The 20129-nt window shown below is 40.6% G+C and overlaps 1 protein-coding gene across 1 annotated transcript in view; it reads right to left on the bottom strand.

The window, feature by feature from the left end:
- Positions 1-20129, bottom strand: part of LOC131284238 (pseudouridylate synthase RPUSD2-like) — a 109798-nt gene that overhangs the window by 20466 nt on the left and 69203 nt on the right. Inside the window, exons 2-5 of the mRNA XM_058313095.1 lie at positions 8117-8206; positions 3752-3839; positions 3435-3657; positions 1730-1817 (exon numbers count right to left, since the gene is read on the bottom strand). Of these exons, the coding sequence (XP_058169078.1) occupies positions 1730-1817; positions 3435-3657; positions 3752-3839; positions 8117-8206 (489 nt within the window). The remainder of the gene's footprint in view (positions 1-1729; positions 1818-3434; positions 3658-3751; positions 3840-8116; positions 8207-20129) is intronic.

A 20129-nucleotide genomic window follows, 5' to 3' on the forward strand; every position in this document is an offset into this window, starting at 1 on the left:
CTTGAAATCATTGTTTGGCGGAAGAGGTTAACCAACGGATGTTACAAAACTAGAGCTTACTTGAGAAATCCGGGCCATGAGTTCGGGCGGAAAAAATAAAATAGCGAAGGTACAAAGAATTTGTTTGCCGTAACGAATATTTCATTCCGGGTTTCAAAGGATCCCAAAAGTTACGATAAAACCGGAAAAGGGTCCCTAGGAAACTGTGCTTGGTTTTCATCAGTAAACATGTTTTATTTATTTCACCTTCTGCTGGCCCATGATTGACCATTTTGCAGCTCTTTTTTATTTCCGGGATGAACGTGCTTAAAATTTTTACCCGCACCTAATTATTTCCTTATTACTTCGCTTACACTATTGTATATCCATCAGTTTGCCCACACAGAAGAGCATATTCATATTACAATTTGTTTTCATTAAAGAATTCTGGTTGAAACCTTTTGTGAATTTTTGTTTCCTTTTCAAACATTACTCTTATTGAAACCATTGGAATAAGGATAAATAACGATGTATATTAGTAAGCTTAACAATTTGTTTTGCTTTTGCTTCGGTTCTTTTAAAATTCCGTGAACAAAATGAACAATCCATCTTATTCGAATAGTTGCTCACATTTGCATTTTCCCGAAACCAGAATACGTACGGTTTGTGCAAACGATACACAATCAAACAGGAGCCAACACTCAATCTTCCTGGAAATGGAGCCAAATTAAGTGGTCAAGACCCATCTGTAAGCGACTGTCGTCGTCTCTCGTCATCGTCGGTTGCAACGCGTTGCAAGCAGAAGGAAAATGCATCCGGTACGGAATCTGGATGGTTGACAAGGGTGGGGGGGAGGAGAAAAACAAGGAAACAAAACAATGTCGGCTTACCAAGATAAATGGCCAATTTTCATGTGACACTGTGAGGCCCGGGCGGTCGAGTACGCTGTTGGCATACTTTTCGATCTTGCCTTTCCAGTGGATCGCTTTTGGCGTTGTTTTCGTATTTCCAGCGAAGGGATGAAAGCATTCTATATTGTACTTGGTTTCCGTTGTTTCCCTTTGGTTTTGTGTTTTTCTTAAAGTGTATTTCATATTGTATTTTTATTTTGCACACTTCTTTTTCCACCCGTTGATATATGCATGAAACAAACCGTCTGCTCGTTTTTCAGGAAACCTCGTTTTTAGAGCATACCATTTTTCTTGGGCAACGACGGGAAAAATTATTTTATGTGTAATCACCCCAATTTTCCTTGACAATACTGTCCCTTACGTTCGGGGCAAGGTCGTTTGATTCGAGCGATGGCAACAAAGGCTCATTGACGGGCTAGAATAGTCGCTTTTTTGGGTTTTTTAAAGTCATAATGAACACAGATTTCTGCTCATAAATTAAATATAAAATAAACTTTTGTATTTAGCGAAGATAGATTATTGTAATTAATCAAAAATATAAAGTTTTTCATATGTTCTTAGCTATTAATAAAACATAAAAAATACCATGCAGAAAAGCCTTGGTCACAACATTATATAAACACTTTCTCAAAAATCCTAATCAACTAAACGGCAACTATTGAACAAATGTTACGGGTTACAATAAGCAAGGGGTTAGCGGTAATATCAGCTTCATAACCAAATCAAACATACACGCAAGCGCCGTATCGGCGATAAGCGATGTAAAACGATTTAAACTACGAATGAAGTAAGGCTATCGGTATGAATTAAACAAAATGGCGGTCATTTAAGCCACTTACTGGTATAGATGCTGGTTTGTTCACAACCACAATATCGTCGTCCATGTGCACTATTGTGATTGGTTGACTAGTTACTGGAACTTCATGTCTGGAAAATACAACACTCACATGTAGATGATTTTGGTAAGGGTTTTCGGAAGTATAATCAACGATATAAATAAAAACGAAACGCAAGTCTAAAGCCGAGAAGATTAAAACACAGGAAGCAAAAAAAAAAACGAAACAAAATAAACACAAACCGAATGATTTACCCAAAGAGTGACTATCAAATGGTGGGGGGGAATGTATGTGAGTTTCTTCACTTGGTTTAAAAGCAATTGGACAATGGAGTAACAGGGACCATGGAGAAAAATGAAAGAAGAAGAGTGAAACATAAAATGTCTGTGTATCTCATAGGACAACTTTCTCAGGTAACATTATTCAACTTTACACATTCCCGAACTAACGATTACTGTTTATCGTTGCGGTACGGAAACGACTACACTAGCAACGCCAAAACACCACTGAAATGGATCGGCAACAAACTCAAGAGGAGCAACAAACTGCAATTCAGAACGACACCAATTATTAGAATTCGTTTTTACTTGTAGCTGCCTATTTTTCCGGAATATTTTTGTGGCATGTATCCTAGTTTTATCTTCGGCAATTGTGTTTGTTGCCAGTTAAATTTTATCGAATCAGTTTAGTTCAATATGCTTGTGTCATCTCACAAATGTTATGGAGCAACTTTGCATGTATTGTAAACAATTACTTGTGGTATATGAAACATACTATTGAACTTATTACTACAAAATATGGAGATATGTTTGCGAAACCTCAATTGGGTTTTAAAATATTGATACGTATTAATACACAATTCTTCTTTCATTTTTCTATACATAAAAGCAGGAAAGGAAAGGCGAGTAATGTAGGCGTAAAACAGGAACAAAAGCATAAATGCATATGGCTGTATGATAGCTTGTTTGTATGTTGAGGATATTCTACGAGCGTTCAAAAGAACAGGTTTCGGTCCCTTAATCGGCCAATCGCGAATATGTTATGTAGCTGGTTTTGATTGTATGTACATTTTGTTGCAAGTCGGCGTCTTACAAAGTTTTGCAAAACCATTCGTATCTGTACATTTTGTACTTCTGTAAGGCTTTAGCATAAATAATACCGTTTTCCATGTTTCATGTTTTCATCTTCTGTCGTTTGATAAGAGATCTGCATTATAGCATTAGGGTGAAGTTTTGCTATCACATTCTTTTGTTTTAACATACAATGTAGAGACAAGCGCGGTTTTCAAGAACGGACGAACAATTAGGTGCAAAAGTACGCTTCCACGGTCATTCAAGGGGGTTTCCAGTTGGGTTTAATTTTTTAGTATACTTAATTTCACTGTACAGGAATGTTTTTGAACCCTTCAGGCTGTACGCGAGCACGCAACGCAAAATTATTTTTAAAGGGGTGAATGAAAAAAAAGCATTGCTGCATACATTGCAATGTCTCGTTTGTTCAGATGAAGTTCTGTGATTTTTTTTTTAAATTTACAAACGGTCTGACTCAACACGAACATTCTATTCTACGGGAAAAGGAAGTGTAACTTAAGACGACCTTAAGATGGTATTTGAAAAAACAAAAACAATTTTGAAATCTATTTCGAAGAATTTTTTTTAGAAACAAAGTAGTTTGAGAAGTCAGTCATTAGTAAAATATGTTTAATTACCTGTGCACGATGTTTGCTAGGAGATCGTTATGCTTTAACCTATAATCTGTTGGCACTTTTTCATAGTTCACGGTCAGGGTACCTGCCTTGATGCACCGTTCGTACTCTTCGGCCGGATGGGCACGGAACTCACGGGCAAACACGTCCAAAATTTTCTCTCCAACCCAGCGCCCTTTCGTGAACGTCGTGAAGGTGAAGTAGTATGGATACACTTTCCGTAGGCCTGTGAAGCGAAGCAGTATTATTGATAACATAAAGTTTTTCCAGCCAGATATTCTTTTGAAAACTATAGACAGCTTCATTCGTTTGCTACTTACCGTTTTCAATGTAGTACGATGTTTCATGGTACCGTTCATCCGTGAATCCGGGTCGTTTAGCCTTCAATGCTTTGGTTTCCAGCTTAGCCTATCGAGTGAGACAGAGAGAGGGATAGAGAAAGAATCGAAAAATCAATCAATGCATATGGATCTTCAAATGAGGTTTCTTCACAGGAAACATAAACATGCATGCCTGGGAATAATATCTGACCATTAGCAGTCGTAAGGTAAAGGAAAAACGTTTTTCTTCCGAATCCTACAAAAACCCATGAGGTCAAGCAACTGGTCGTTAAGAAAGGTTCCAACCGGATGAACTGGTTTCCATCCGTAGCGAATGTTTGCTATTCTGCTGTTCAATCCGATGTGTCATCCAACACGGGTGGGCGTGATACGGGAAAAAGGTTGACGGAGGATGACTGTAATTAAGTGACAAGTTCCCCAAACCCATACAACCCCCAGGCTTCGGCCTATGGTTTTGACGAGATCTGTGCATGACAGCGTCTGCTGCCATTGGTCAAATGACGATTGACGATTCGGGAGCCACTCTAATGAGTTTGTGAACCTTACCGACATATCCTTCACGGCTGATATCGGCTTCGTCATCGGCTTCAAAAGGTAGGCGATTAGTTGAGATCAAACAGAGTCGACCCACCGTGTGCCATGCAGTGACAAGGATGAGGGTTCACTTCCGGGGGATATTGTATTAATTACGGCCAAGGGTTGCCTTCCGATATTTCCTGGAAACTGGACGTATTTGGCAATATGAAATCGTTCTGAATTTAAGGTAAGGTATCCTGATTTATAACAAAGTGAAAATTTAAAGATAATTTATTGAAGTTAACTGGGATTAAATTAGCAGTAGAATAAAACAAATCGTGGTTTACTATTTTATTATTTTCTCTATTTTATTAAAGGTTTGTGCTTGCAGCAGCAGATAAGGAAATTGTCCATGAGAGATGAAATGTCACAGCTGAAGTCTATAACAAAGGACACCGCAAATGAACAGAGGACATCATATTACAACTTTGTTTATCATAAACCAAGAGCACAGGAAGACAAAAAAAAGCCGCACGGAAAATAATGCACACTGGAAACTCGAATGCGTGTCCGCAACGCAAGCATATGCAGGAGAAGTTTTCCCGGTGCCTTTCTGCGCTGCACATCCTCTTGGAAACTTGCCGCATTTTCTTGTGTGCTGGACTAGAAAGCGGTACTAGTTTTTGCTTAGAGAAGAAAGTGAAATAGTTCGTTAGGCAAAAATTACATTCTCTTCGAGCGCGCTCGAACCGTAAGCCAAAGTTTTTCTTCGTCCCGAGCGAATGTAACACGTAGCGGTGCACTGCAGCAAGAACACATATACAAAGGATGGAGAGGTTTATCTTTAAGCAGTACGCTTGAAGGTGAGTATCCATGTTGCAACAGACCCATGTGGCCCAAAGCGAAACTACCTATCTCTACGGTTATTATGGTCAGAAGTGTGTGTACATGGAAAGAGATGTTTTCCACCATTTCTTATGCAAAACTTTAGAAAGCCGTGAAGGATGCACGATGCAGTTAAATAAAGCAGCAGGTTCTTAGTGTCATGTGGCTTCAATTCATTAACTTCCAGCCCGTTTTTCATTCGTACCAGCGAGGATATGTGAAAAGACGGTCTTTTCAATGCTAACCACGCAACTTCAACTAGCAACATCTTATACACGAGCAACAATAGGAATTGCAAGCGAAAGTAACTAGGCGTTTCAAGTGTATCGTTGTTTGAAGGGATGACAACAAGAGGCCCTTGGGAGACAAGTGGCATGCGGGGTGGGATTTTCTTTCTTCCAACAGTGAGAATTGTCACCCACGTTTCACCACCTATTTACAAAGCTTACGGTTGTCTTGTTGACTAAGTTTCAGGTTTAAAACTACCTTCGAGTGGATCCCGAATGACGCTCAATAGATGTTCGACTTCCTCCGCACGAAGTAAACGGGTGGCGATGAAGGGAAGGTCGAAGAAATTCGATAACATGTTGCAACAACTTGCTGCAACAAACCCAAAACCCCACCCACCGGCGGGCGCGATGAATAGGGAAACGAACAAGTTTTGCCGTACTGAAACCCCGTCAATGTTCTGCAGAGCCCTTAAGAACCCATTCAGCTGCGACTGTAATAACCGTAGCATGTTCATATAGGCAATATCGCTTTGTGTCTTTCTGCGGTAGATGTTGCAGTACTTTCTGCCGAGGGGCCGGTGTGATCGAACCGAATGTGCTTTCACAAAGAGAGTGAAGTGAAACTTTCCGTCAAGATGTGTATTATAGTAATAGACTTGATGGGTTGGAGAGTGTTTTTCTATGTTTTGTTAAATCATTCGCTTTACGTTAACGTAGTGTCGGGAGGTATTGTACATTTCAAAAGCATTAGATAGCATTGAAGAGTGAACGGTTAGCTTTAATGCGTAGTACTAAATGCAAAACAGTTTAAATCTCTTTACCAAATCGTGTGCTCGTGTAGTTTAGTTTATAGCAGGAAGGAATATACTTGGGTTGGATCGATGTAGTCATTTTTAAATTCTAAAAAATTCTTTAAAATACTATTATGGTACTGCTAGCAAATCCCGGGAACCAATAAACCAAAGCAACGCACCCATTCCTGCGGGAACTGAAAAGTAATTGCCAACCTTTTCTCTGCTACTTTTTTTTCCATTTTCCAAACGATGATCCGCGCAGTTTAATAAACCACTCGGTATCTCCCCGTTTCGCTCCGCAATTATCCGGCTCCCGGGATGCGGGATCATATTTTCCCAAGCCAGACACCATTCATTGTCGTCATAAACAATAATCTCCCCTCCGGGTCGGTCCACCTTTGGACCATTAGGTATCGCACATCGACCGAAACCGACTTGCCTCCGATGATAGTGGCGTGGCCTTGATGGAGGCGGTCGTTTTGTTCGACCGTTGCGCCGTACTAAGGTTTGGTTTTTTTTTTTTGTTTTTATTTTTCCTTTTCACCGCCTTCAGTATTTCTGTCGATGACCAAGCCCCTACGCAAAGCGGGGAAAATTTTTGCATTCATTGTATGCCCTGACGCCGAGCGGAATCTCGCCCAACCGAAGTACGCGGCCCCATGAAATATACAACAAGCCGCGCTGTCATACTTTTTCATTAGGCCTGTTTAATAACGCACCCTGTATTGTATAAATTAGCGATTTCAATTTCATCCGGACCAGCCGTTGTGAAGCTGGCTGTATTTACTCAATTCACTGTGGACGTTAGCGAAGCATCCCGCTCAACAGTTTGCATGTTGTGTGCGTGACCTATTTTAAAATTTACCCCACCAAGAGGCTCGACTGGTTCCGACCTTTGAGTTAGTTACTTTTTAAAGGGAAATTAACTACCCTAGGCTACAGTAAATTTAATATGTTAGGGCAAGGGGGCAGCACGCTATTCATACGTAACGAAGCGAATCTGTACTGCTCTTTGATGATATTGATTTTTAAACACATGATTTATGAGCTTTACGTGTTGGATGTACCGGTTCACGAGGAAGTTTTTTACGACTTTTGAAGAAAGAAAATAAAACTTGCATCAGGAAATTAAAATTTGAAAATAATGGATAAGTTATTCAGCTTAATTTTAGTATCAACAAAAGTGGATTAACAAGAAAACTTTGTGCTGAGAAAATTCCAAACTGTACAAACATCGCTTTACTTTATACTGCTGCATGCGAGACGCGCTATTTGATTTCATAGCTCATTGAACGTCCAAACAACAATTACAAAAACGTGTAATACAACAAAAAAATTAAATTAACCAACCATCATCCGAGTACTTTCCACCCCGACGCAATAGAGGGACCATTATCTTGATTGCTCTCGTCGAATACATCACCGTCGCGTGATGATGGTGTTTAATTAAAACGTGATCCAATATCCGATACGTGACAAAACACGTCTGATCGGTAATCGATTTTCAGCACGCATGGTGCGCTCCTCAGCGCAAGGTGAAGGCGGGCCCAGGGTGTTACTTTTCGATCAGGATCTTTAGAGCCAACCCATGCTGCCCGGATTCGGGGCAAGTATTCCTCGGCATGTAGTCGTCGGAGTGAAGCAGGTGCACCGCGCAGAGTGGCAAAAAATATCCCGAAATGGCACGACTGAGTTTGGCTGGCCTTCAAACTTCTATCGTGGCGTGCAATGGTTCAGTTTTCTTCACCAAAACAGGGCGGCGAGCAACAAGAAGGATGCTGCGCCAGATGCCCACGTAACGAGGCACACTCATACACCCACTTACAACGCACCTAAGCTGGCGGTGATAAATACATAGTGACACATTACAACACGCACACAGACAAGCTAAAACCACAGCGTCCTACGATGGTACGTACCTTTTTCAAATCCTTGACCGGTTCGCTTTCGTCCGCTTTTCGCTTCTCGGTTGAGGCCAGTTTCGTTTTTTCCTTCTCCGTCATGATAATCTGCGTAATGGAAATCGATGGCGGGCAGGAAACCGGAAGTGGTCGCAGTGGTTGGTGGTGGTGGTGGTGGTGGTGGAGGTGGTTGTGGGGATGATGGTTTCGGGCGTGTATCAGATGGCCGGGGTGAAGGCGGGGAGGATGGAAAATTGAAGACAAAAAGGAAAAGAAAGAAAATGCAAAATTAATCAAAACGAAACTTGGGACACAATTTTTAGTCGTTTTCTAATCTCTTCGGCTAGGGGTTTCCCTGGTCCCGAAATCTAAGGACGAAAGTGTTCTTCACAGGTATGGAAAGTATTAGATCGATTTTTCCAACGTAAAACAGGTGCTTTTATTTATTTTATGGGTTGTCTTCTTTCGGAACCTATGGAGGATGTTTGTAAGAAATTTTTAATGGAAGCTATATTGTTTAGCAAACAGCAGAAAAGTATTTCGATAAAGTAAATTTTTGTTTAAAATGAGTTTGTTTTGTGACCATAAGCACAAACAATTCATGTTGACAACAATTGCCGATGGTAAAAAAGCATGGTTAGTGATACTAGCCAGAATAATCAATAAAGTTTGGTATTCCAAGAAATAGAAGAAATATTACTCATAATTAGTAACCATATTACCTAGTATACTGTTTTCTTTTTCATGTTATATGTTTAAGAATTATCAACCAAGAAACATATAAAAATATTCGCAATGGCGTAAGGGAAAGGAGAGATTTAACCCGAAAATTCAACAGCATCGCCGATTTGTTCTCTATAGTTACTACCATTATAAATAATTTTGTAAGTATACTATTTAAAAAAATAAGTATTTCATATCAAAACATTAATAATCTTAAGAACCCAAACAACTAACAGGAACGGTACAAAACTTAAAACAATCCTGGAGCGATGATAATGGGATATCAACAACGAGGTGAATACGCCTTGCGGAAACATTTCGTTAAGCACCCAGAAGCCAGTGCCAACGAACTATCGGACACCCAGTTGAAAGTTTTACCTCGAGATTTAGGATTTTCTGCAGCATTTCATAGGATCGCATCATGCTCTTAAAATTAAAAACAAAAAGGAATGGAAACTGTTGAAATTGTTCGGGCAAGCGTTCACCTTTCCTCCCGACGGTAGCATTCAATTATTCTGCCATTTTCCACATCTTTTGCAACTATTTTCCAACCAAAGACCTCTTCAAGTCGCTTTCCAGGTGCAACGATGCCAAAAGGAAGACGAGCGGATAAAGTTGCTACGAAACGAAGAGGAACGTAAATCAAACAGCACCACTTCTGCCGCATTCAGCTTTGACCCTGGAGTGTATGCAATCCGGAATGGTAGGAAAAAGGAGCAAAACTGTATGTTGACCAAAAGTATTAGCTACTGTACGCTTGGGTTTTCGTTTGAGAAGGCCACGTGGGCGCAAATGCGAATCAACGTTGCCAACGTTGCAATGGACTCAGCGGAGGTGAGTCCAAGAAAGACTAACAGACGATAAAAGACAGTAGTCTTATGTTTTCTTACTAAAATGTTTCGTGAAGAAATTGGCAGACAAAACGAGTGTGATTTAAGTAAGAAGCAGCTCCATAGTCAATGTTTGTTGAAAGACCCTGTTGCATCGAGTTTCTGAGACAACTAAACGTCATAAAAACCTAACCAATCCGTCTAGCTTGGTGGTTGGTTCACAAGATGCTTATTTGTGTAGCTTGTATAACGTATGAATGGTGAGCCTACTGCAAAGCAAAGCAAGGACTTGCACTTTAGAAATATATTCGAATATCAACAGGTTGAAAAGGAGATTTTTTTTAAATACCACAAAAAACACCTAATGGATAGAGCGTGGCAATAAAGTTCATACAACTCCAGTGGTTGAACCGATAGGGGCTTAATTACGCTGTTTCGTTGTCTTGCATTCGAGACTTCAGAAGATTTGGAGGTTTGCAATTAGCAACAAACCATCAGTAAGTACATTCATGTCCTTACCTTGTCTGTATACTAGTTTATTGAGCCCTTCATTATTCTGTCCTAAAATAATACAGGTTTGGCCGATGTTGCCATAAAAGCTCGTTTCTCCATCTAAAAACATGATTAAATTCTCTCTGCCTTGATTACGAGACGTGCACTAGTCAACGGAACAATCAGCGTGTTCAGAAAATTCACTGATCAACCACTGATTCCAATCAAACTCATGCTCTCAAAATAGATCTAACGCTCCAGAATTGCACTTTGAATGCAGGCCCACGGTACGCGGTAGTTGATTTTGTGTATTTGATCCGAGATAACATTTTCGACGTACTTTAGACATCAAACTAACAGAATGAGCACATCCACAATGAACAAGATTCTGATTCGATCGGCGAACCAATGACAAACTGGTCTGCTTCATTCATCGATTTGCCACAAATAGTAATTACGTTGTTGAAATAAAATGTATAATAGTAAATACAAAATTCGGCAATGAAATTATTGTAGCAATACTGATATACTTTTTGATTAAACTGTGTGAAATATAGTTAAATATAGTTCACTGTATAAAACTGTGACAGTCTCAATTCATTTCAACTTATTCAATTTAATTTACTTTTACCATAAATCAATATATTGCACCACAAAAGATCATTAATAACCAAATTAACTCAGTATTTCATAAACTAGCCAGGATTTGAACCAACCTGAATCAACCAAAATAAGCTATTTATTTCTGTCCATCTGCACTACGCCATCCAGGTGGCGAATGGATGTAGATTCTCCGTACCAAATCAAAATTTCAGTGCATTTACCATCGAACTCAAAGCAAGAAATACAGAACGGACGGAGAAGGGAAAACCACATGTGCCTCAAGCAACATGGCCTTTCGGGTCGGTGGAGTAAATTATGGACGATCATGTATCGCGTCGAAAACGCACCATCGGAGGAAACTGCAAACAAACACCCGCGCGACGTGAGTTTATTTTCAAAACAGAAGTAAAACGATGCATAAATAAGATAACATTTGATTTAATGAAAAGTTAATTTACTCTCGCACATGCCAGCCGGTTGTCGGGCCATATTTCCCCTAATGATTCGCAAACGAAAAACGAAGCAACTGCATTGGTGCTACGTCTTATATGATAATCATTTGCGGGAATAGTATTAGAACGTCGAAGCATCAAATTGGATAAGTCGTTTGCAACTGGAAATATTTGCATTTCACATTGAGAATGAAACCGCTAATTCTTTCCAATACCAAACAACATCAAATACTGCACAAGGTGGTCCGACCAGCGATCAGTTGAGTCCGCACACGCGAATCACCCGGGTCCGTTCATAAATTTATCGTTTGCCATAAATCCGGTTTTGAAAATTTAATTGCCATTTCCGTGATTTCCATGACGGCACCTCAGCTTCACCTTCACCGAATGAGTTTCCCGCTCTTGAACCGGTGTGCTCGTGAGCGGAGGGAAATAGATGATTATTTCTGACAGCTACGAATCAAGGGGCACGCCATCGTACGCTCGAGATGGTGTTCGGTTTGTCGGGAAACAGGTAATCGGTATGAAACATGATACGCTGGCAGAAGGTAAATAAACAAATCTGACCAACCGATTCAATAAACTATACTCTCACAGTGAGGGTAAAACATGAGAAATACTTTTGGTCAAACACTAAGATAAATTTAAATTTATTACGCCATTCCTCGCGAAAGTGTTTTGTTCTGCAGAGCAAAATCATCAGATGGAAATTATACGCTGTTTTGTGAGTCAATCAAGCGAAAGGTACGCGTGCCAATGGGATGTTTGAGCGCTATGTGTGTGCAAGTATGGCCAGCCCATTGGCGCCCGCCAGTCAGTAGGTATATTTCCGAAAATGCTTGATGAGCAGAAGTTTGCCTGCCGACGTGAAACACATGTTCGAAGTTGTGAGTACTGGAGGCGGCAAACTTGGTGGATTTATTTTCGGAACTAACTTTGGCCCGACTACTTTCGGGTGGACTCATTTCTTCTTTTTTCAGCTCCATTTTCCTATTGCAGAATAACTCCCCATCGGAGTTCACAAATGATGGGTTTCAGCTCGCTGCTCCTTGCTTCAATGCCGAACGAGTAAGTAATTGTTGTTTTCCATTGCCACGCGGCTCAAACGTCGCCAATCCGAACCGCCACTCGGTGCCGTGCCAATGCAGTGGCAATCAAAAATCGGCCGACGTTTTTCGGCGTCCGACCCCGGCGTGGAAGCCTTATTTATGACGAGGCAAATTTTATTGCTTCGTTGTCGCCGCTTCAAACACTGCAGGGCGGCCGTCGAGTGGAGTCGTTGCAAAGAAAGGCACTCCTGGCGTTTCGAAAACGGGCCAGAAGGGAGTTAAATGGCGAAAAAGCGATAAAAATCAATATTTTTATTGTTTTAACAGCTCTGGAGTATTTGATTGACGTCCAAATTAGTACCCAAACTTTTCGAACTCAATATCCCGTGGCCGAAAGGAACCGAAAGGGGGTTTCGGTTAGAGGTTGTGGACGGGTGGCTTCACCAAGCGCCCGGAGTGCATGTTTGTTTGGAATGGTTAAATGCGTTTGGGATCCAAAACAAACAACTTAGCAACAGACCAGGCTTGTTGATGACAGCTTTGACTGTTGTTTGGAGTGGTGTTTGAAGCCATTCCGACAGCGAAAAAACAGTGCATGCAAATGATAACGCTATGAAATAAAAAAAAAGCTTATAAATTAATGATCGCAGGCGATGGATTATGACTGTTCCAATCGAACTGTCAAACATGAAAACTTGATTCGTAAAAGCGAATTCTCTTTTAGTGGCCCTAAAATTCTTCTGCTTGTCTTGCGTAACGGCCGTTTATTGAAAGGCCTTCAAATTTAAACTGTAACTATCGATTCACTTAATCATTTCTACTTTAAGCGTTAAAAAAATATGAGTGTACGCATTATGTAACATTCAAGTATGTGTAGAATAATCCAACTCGAATAGAAAAGGATACCGCAAAAGTATTTCAACACTAAGGGAGCTTGGTTTCCTCGTTCTATTCTTCCTTATTTGATTCCTTAAGGTTGTTATGAAATACGTAAATTTGCCACCAGGGTCTTCTCAGGCGAATTCAAATTTACAAAATGCACTAAAATATACCGTGCCCTACTTCTAGGTGGTAACAATAGGGTTGTTCAGGGAAAATCTTATTATCTACCCATTCCAAAACCCTACCCCTCCACTCGCGCCACTCGCATTCGCATTCGCCAGTGGAAACCAGAAGCAGAATCGAAAAAGCAAATCCCCCTAGTAAATATTCATTACACACATCCACGGCTCGGCAGAGGCTGTGCACCATATAATTTACCTATTTAAATTTTTACCCGCCCGTTGCTCGCCCAGTGGCAGACCGTTTTACAAGTATTAGGCTGTGCCTGTTCAAATCTGGGCCAAGCAACTTTACGTTCAGCAATCCCTAAAGATTCCTCACACATTTTGCCGACTGAGGCGACCGGAGCCAGAAGCTAAAGATATCTTATCCCTGGTTCTCGGGTGGTGATATTTCCTCTCCGCCGCTAGGTCTTCGGTCGCGTCGCCCAGACAAACGTTCCTCGTCGAGCGGAAAGGAATGAAATCTGAGCCACTCGCACCAACCAGAGCCTACCACCAGGCAAGAGCTGGTGGTGCCGCACCGGGTGGTGCAAGATTTATGGAGCTATATTTTATGAAATTATAATTATGTAGACAGAGAATAAACTTCTCACGATTCCTCTGACCGGTGGCGAAAGTCCACCGGAGGAACTCCCGGGAGAAAAATCTTCCGGAGTGTTTGCAGCAAGAATGGCTTGCAGACGACGGTCGGCCGGTGGACACCTTTTCGGCCCGGATGTTGGCATCGGTGTCCTTGGGCGAGAGCACTTTATGCGCGGCACTCGCCGGCGTTTCATGACACTAATTTTGGCGTTGAACTTTTCCCTATGAATTTTAAGTTGTAATTAAATTACACTCCATTCCACTATGTCAAGTTCAATTTACAAATTATGCGACGAGATAAGGATGCTCAACGGGTGACTGGTGCTTCCACTGTCAATCTGGTGCGATTTTGTGCGGTATGCGTTTGGGAGGCAAAACCAAAAATTTTTTGTTCATACAATTTTTTTGTGAGAACTGGAGAAAAAAAATTGAACACTTGAAGACAAGGTGTAAGAATATATATAGCACCTATGCGTACTTCTTTTCCGTTCGAAATTGGTTGAGACCCATCAAAAGAATGGTTCTTAACATGGTCGTCTTAAGGACCAAAAAATGCGAGACATAAATACAATTCAGAAGATACTAAAGTGGGTAGAGAAAATAATATTATTCACTGCCATGCAAACAAGCGACTGAGTAAAAAAAAAACGGTGCATTTAAACCACTCTTTGTCATAGACAGGCAAGAATAAGTGAAAAGTATAAAAAAATAAAACAGTCCTTTTTTCTGCCAACGTCTAGAAATAAAGAAGAAAATTTGCTTTAGGATTGTTTTGGAAAAGTTTGTTTGGCGAAACACCTATACTTAAAAAAAAAAAATCAAAAACCCGGCACTCGTTCACGCTGTGGCGAAAAGGAAGCTACCAACCGAGTACTTTCCATAAACTTTCACATTTCAGTGCAACTTACCGCGGGTATCGCGGACGTACACAACAAAGTGAAGAGGCTGAAAATGTCGGTATTTTCAACTTGTCGGACAGCCCCACCTTTGCTCCCGAATGCATTTCATTGCACAAATATTTCACCAAGAGAAGGAAGGGAATTTGAAAAGCCACACAGAAATAATGGTCGGAAAGCTAGCCTGGTATTCTTGCAATTTTTCTATGTCAAAGAGTTGGCTCCCTTTCCGATGCTAAATGTTGGGGAGTTTCAGTGGTTTTTGAAGCCGACAATCAAACATCAACCGACAAAGGTAGAAATGTTGTTGTTTTACCATTTCTTACCCACATTAATAGTGAACCAGCTTGTTTTCTCAAAGGACAATGCAACGGAGAACTTTATTTACTTTCGTTGTACCGGCTTAAAAGCAACGAAAGCTAACCCATTCCTTCCCCAGATCTGCATGTCTGTAAAGAAGGTTGTTTGTTCGAAAGCTAGGTAAGGAAATCCGAGGTTCAAGCGAATCGCAATGGGATTTTTTTGCTTGCTTGAATGAACTTGCGGAAGGTTAGGTGGCCACTTACTCACTCACTCCCGTTATTATGCAAATAGTGTGAGATAGGGCCTTGTAAATCCCGTTATAGTAGTGCAACAAACGCAAACAAATACAGAAGGCAGCAAAATTCAATTTAAAATAAATTTAATTTCATTTTAAGTCCTTTTTTAGCAATCCTTTAGCACCACGCCTAAGGATGGCATCTATACACTGGCTCTTTCACGTTGACTGAGGAGGGCAGACGTTTGAAGGGCTGAAGGACCAAGCAAACATTTTGCAACACTTCTTTGGCTTCCTTGTCGGTGCTTGTTCAGCCGGAGCCCAGCGCAAACATTCCGTATTGAAAGGGCATACACAGGAGAAATACATGCAGATACAGGTTTTGTTGGACAATCATGCAGATGCTCGTTTTTCTAGTCAATAATCAGGCCAACATGTACGGATGCCTCATCCTGCGGCTACGAGCAAAGTCGCTGGTGAAACGTGTTTCTATGATTGTTGGCATGTATTTCATTTCCTAACATCCTACAACTGTTTCAACTTTGGTTATCCTTTTACATACGGTCAAAACATACGTTCATAACATTTCAAAGATTCAAGGATATACCTTCGTCGTTAATACCTGCCTCATGGTTGTCCGTTGAAGCATGAAACACAATGAACAGGAGCGAACAAAGTATTTTACCAAAAAATATTATACATTATTTAAATAACAAAACTTTTGTAAAAAAAACCACAGTATTTAGTCCTTGCTTTAACTTTTCTTTCCAACCTCCTTATCAAGATATTTACAATGTTATTAATTCAAAGGGAACATCATCGTCATTCATTAGCGATTCATCCACATTTCCACTTTCTTCCGAACCTTCCTGTGAATAGAATTGCTCATAACTATAGACCATTTTTTCCCTCGCATTATTTCAAACATCTACATTTCAAGTTAGCCATGTTCTACACCGAAATTACGATTTCTATTTGGGGTTGGTAAATATTATTTCAGAAATTCCAGAATTTCTCAACATTTCCCTTACGAGTTTTAAATTTTCTTTGTTTTTTTTTCTCTTTATTTTAGAAGGATATAAAGGAATATAATTCTTCGTAAAGAGCCCCAATGGACAATCAGGTCAAGCAAAACATGCTATCTGATTTACCTTGTTTTGGTGTTTGCTCTTTGCTTTGTTTGTAGACCCGCAAAGTTTAGCACCGTGCTAAGTTCTTCTCATTAATAATGATAATTTAATGGAAGGCCTGTCCCTTTGTTTGAGGATTACACTAAATGCGAAGGAATTATGCCGTGAGGAAGTAAGACTCCTTCATTGCGGGGAGCATTAACTTTAACATCCCTCTTTGGTTCATTTTCTATCATAGCAAGCAAAATTGCAAGTAGCTCAGGAAATTTCACTGCTGCTTTTCTAAAAATACCATTGGTGGTTTTTACTTTACATTAGTTTGTAAGCTATTATATTTTCTGGAATCTATATTGTAGACCTCATCGTTCATAGGTGTTAAATAAATATACCACAAAAAAATCAAAGATTAACACAATTACAATTTTTGTAGCATATGCACTAAACACTAACTAGAAAGAATGGAGGCGCATGGTGCTTCATCTTTGACTACAGGAGGAAAATAGAGTCACTCTTTTGGTATGATATGTTTTTACACGATTTAATAAACACAGCATGTCCTCGATTTGTATGGAGCTATTAACGGAACATTTTAACGGACATAACTACTTTTTATAACATTCAGGTCGAGTTGCCCCTTGCAACTCAATGCAATAGAAACGCGTTGGGCTGCGCAGTGACAAATGATATTTCATAGGAAAGGTTAGGATTTACATCAAAACATGTAAAAAACATATATCATGTTCTCTGCTCCTTTCCATTTAATACGGACTCAATTTTCATCGCAGACGGCCTGTCGCTTCCGCGAAGGTATTCAAATGACTTTTCCACGGGCCGACCATGAACGTCCTTCAACGGTTTTGATGCATATCTATTCGAAACATTTACTACGACCGTCTTTGTTCGTTGCGATACTCTTGCAAGCATATATCATAATCTATGAAAGCGGAGCGTGTGTGACTCACAGGCACGACGACGAGGGGTTCCAAGAAATAAGGCGCCTGTCGCTCAACTGCAACCGAAGGCAACCGTGCATGTCGAATGCTTACCCGTTTGCCTTTAGCTACGCTGCATTCGCGTCCAAGTCCCCCGTTTGGCAGCAACTTTCCTTTTACCCATACAGTATTCTCAACGAAGCACTCCACCTTTCAAAGGGAAAAGCAGGAGGTTTACATTCACGCCGGTTCTAGCATTTGCGCATCAACACCCACCAAAATGGTTCCCGTGAGCTTGAAACGTTCGTTGCCGCTCCGAGGGACAGGCCGGGCTAGCATCTGCCGCGCCTTACAGCTCTACCACTTCACTAGCCCGGCAGAAGGGGAGGAAATAAAGTAAAATGAAATATGCAAAGCCGTTTTCATTCGGCCTTAACACGTAAAATATTGGAAACCATCGGATGGTTGAGTGGCGCCTCCATAAGTTGAAGCCTGTGGTGAAGCAAAAATGGAGCTTTTGCTTCCTTCACTAAAGGAAGAGTAGAAACTTTGCAAGCCAAAAGAGTGGCGCTGTGAGCCATCCATCCAAGAAGAAACTACTTTTCACTGACGAACGAGTTCATATTTTACCACCAACAGAAATGAAACATTGCGATACAATTTAAACTGCTTCGGCGAACCATAAATTTGGATGTATTCGGTCCGAAGAGTGATAGGACGGACAAGGTAATAAAATGACAAAATACTTCATGTAGCTGATTGCGTGTGTACAGAAAGGATGACAAATTGTATCACGAGCACAATTTATCAAGCCATAAGCAAGCTTCATACGCGATGGGTTCAATATAGAACAGAAGAGTGCAACGATTTGTGCAACATGTGAATCGCAAGTTAATTATACACGCACATTAGAAAACTCACTTGTGCAAAACCGCGCATTCTTGTGTAGAGCATTTTGAATAAACCATCCACCAATAAATAACTTCCATGCAAAGTTATCGAGGGTTGGGTTGTGTGAGTACATTCTGACCAGGTATTGAATAACTGCGTTCCAGGCCAATATGATATTGGGATGGAACGCAAAAAATACGGTGGTTAATTATCGTTAATTATGTGCAACAGCTATTCGAAAGAGAAATTCTGTAGTTTTCAGCTCAATATGTTGAAAACGAATGTTCAAAGTTACCAATCCATCGTAAGTTGTATTTTACCTTTTAGTTCTTTCCTAACTAGGATTCTAGCGGCGATAAACAGGAATTTGTATGGCGAATAATTTGAATGGGAATACGTACATAATAATTGCTGGTTATTCGTTAAGATTTACAGACTGTTATTAAAAAATAAAAATGATTTAAACTGAAGTTTGACATGTTGTGTGTTGTGTGTTGAGGATACTTTAAAAAATTCGACATAAAACTTTTCCCCTGCTGTTTTCCCTTTATCATCTACAACTACTGGTGTGGTTTTCCTGAATGACATTGGAGCACATGGTTCTTACCTGAAAATAGAAGAACATTAAAAATAATTAATCATTCGGTAGTGTGGCTTTTTTCTTGTAATTATTCATTAATTAACCTATTTATACATGTCTATTTGTTATTTGGTAACATGTGCAGAAGAACACCGACCCACGACCCAGTACATTAGGAACGTGCGATTATTGTCTTTGTTTTCGTTGCTCAAGGTCCACGACGCTTGACGGCATCTCCTACCTATCTGCCCTTGTATATTGTGTTTTCGTAATGGGTCTTTACCGGTCGGGAATTCGGGAACATGGCCCACCACATTTTTGAATTCATGGGAGTAATTAATTTTCGAACTACAGCAAATCTCCCGAGGGTGCGGGGAATCGAAAATAAAACAAACGATCAGAAAGAGCGATCGCCGGAAGACAGAACAGCACGAGTCAGGAAACAGGGATGAAAAATAACTAGCAGTGAACTACTAGCGTTGAATTAAACATTCGGAGAAAGAAAAGAATGCTCAAACAATGCGGGATACGACACACAAAAGCTGACAGAACCATTAGTCGAGCGAGGTGATGGGAAAGGGGCAAAAAAAAAAACACCCCGACCCACATCCAACAGGAAACGGCTCACGCAATCGACCATTTCGGTAATCGCGAGGTCGAGCGTGGTGGCGGTCTGTTTATTTTTAGGATCTCTTCCTCTAACTTCCTCCCTTCCCAAACTAGGCTGGCCGCGGTCACGTCTTTCGCACATGGACGCCGGGATGCGGTAACTCGAAAGCAACATAAAAAAAATAGTTAAAACTGGTGAACGATACCGATGGAAAACGAACCGTTTCCCTCAAACCCCAAAACCATGCGAGTTTTCAATGGAGCAGCATGGTCGCTCACGGCATGACCGGGGCGACTCGTTAAGGTTAGTAAAAAATGCGAACAAAACACACAAAAAAACAGGAAAATTTCCTGAAAACAACACACATTTTCGACCGCCAACAGCAAATCACAAGGCACAACGTGGTTGTCCGCCGTGGATCAAGGGTTCTGTAGATTCAGCTAAGCCGACACGACATTGGAATCATCATCTGCTGACATTACGGCCCCATTTGAGGTGGGCGAAAAATCGGCACAGCAAAACCAACTCCCAAATCATTGACGAAACAACTAGCCGACCTAGAACAATGTAACAACTAAACCATATAATAAAAACCGACATGAACGAGCGTGGGTGAATGAATAAAACCATAACGACGATTACATTAGAATACGCTTTCA

Source organism: Anopheles ziemanni, chromosome 2 (assembly GCF_943734765.1).
Source record: "Anopheles ziemanni chromosome 2, idAnoZiCoDA_A2_x.2, whole genome shotgun sequence".
Lineage (NCBI taxonomy): Eukaryota > Metazoa > Arthropoda > Insecta > Diptera > Culicidae > Anopheles > Anopheles ziemanni.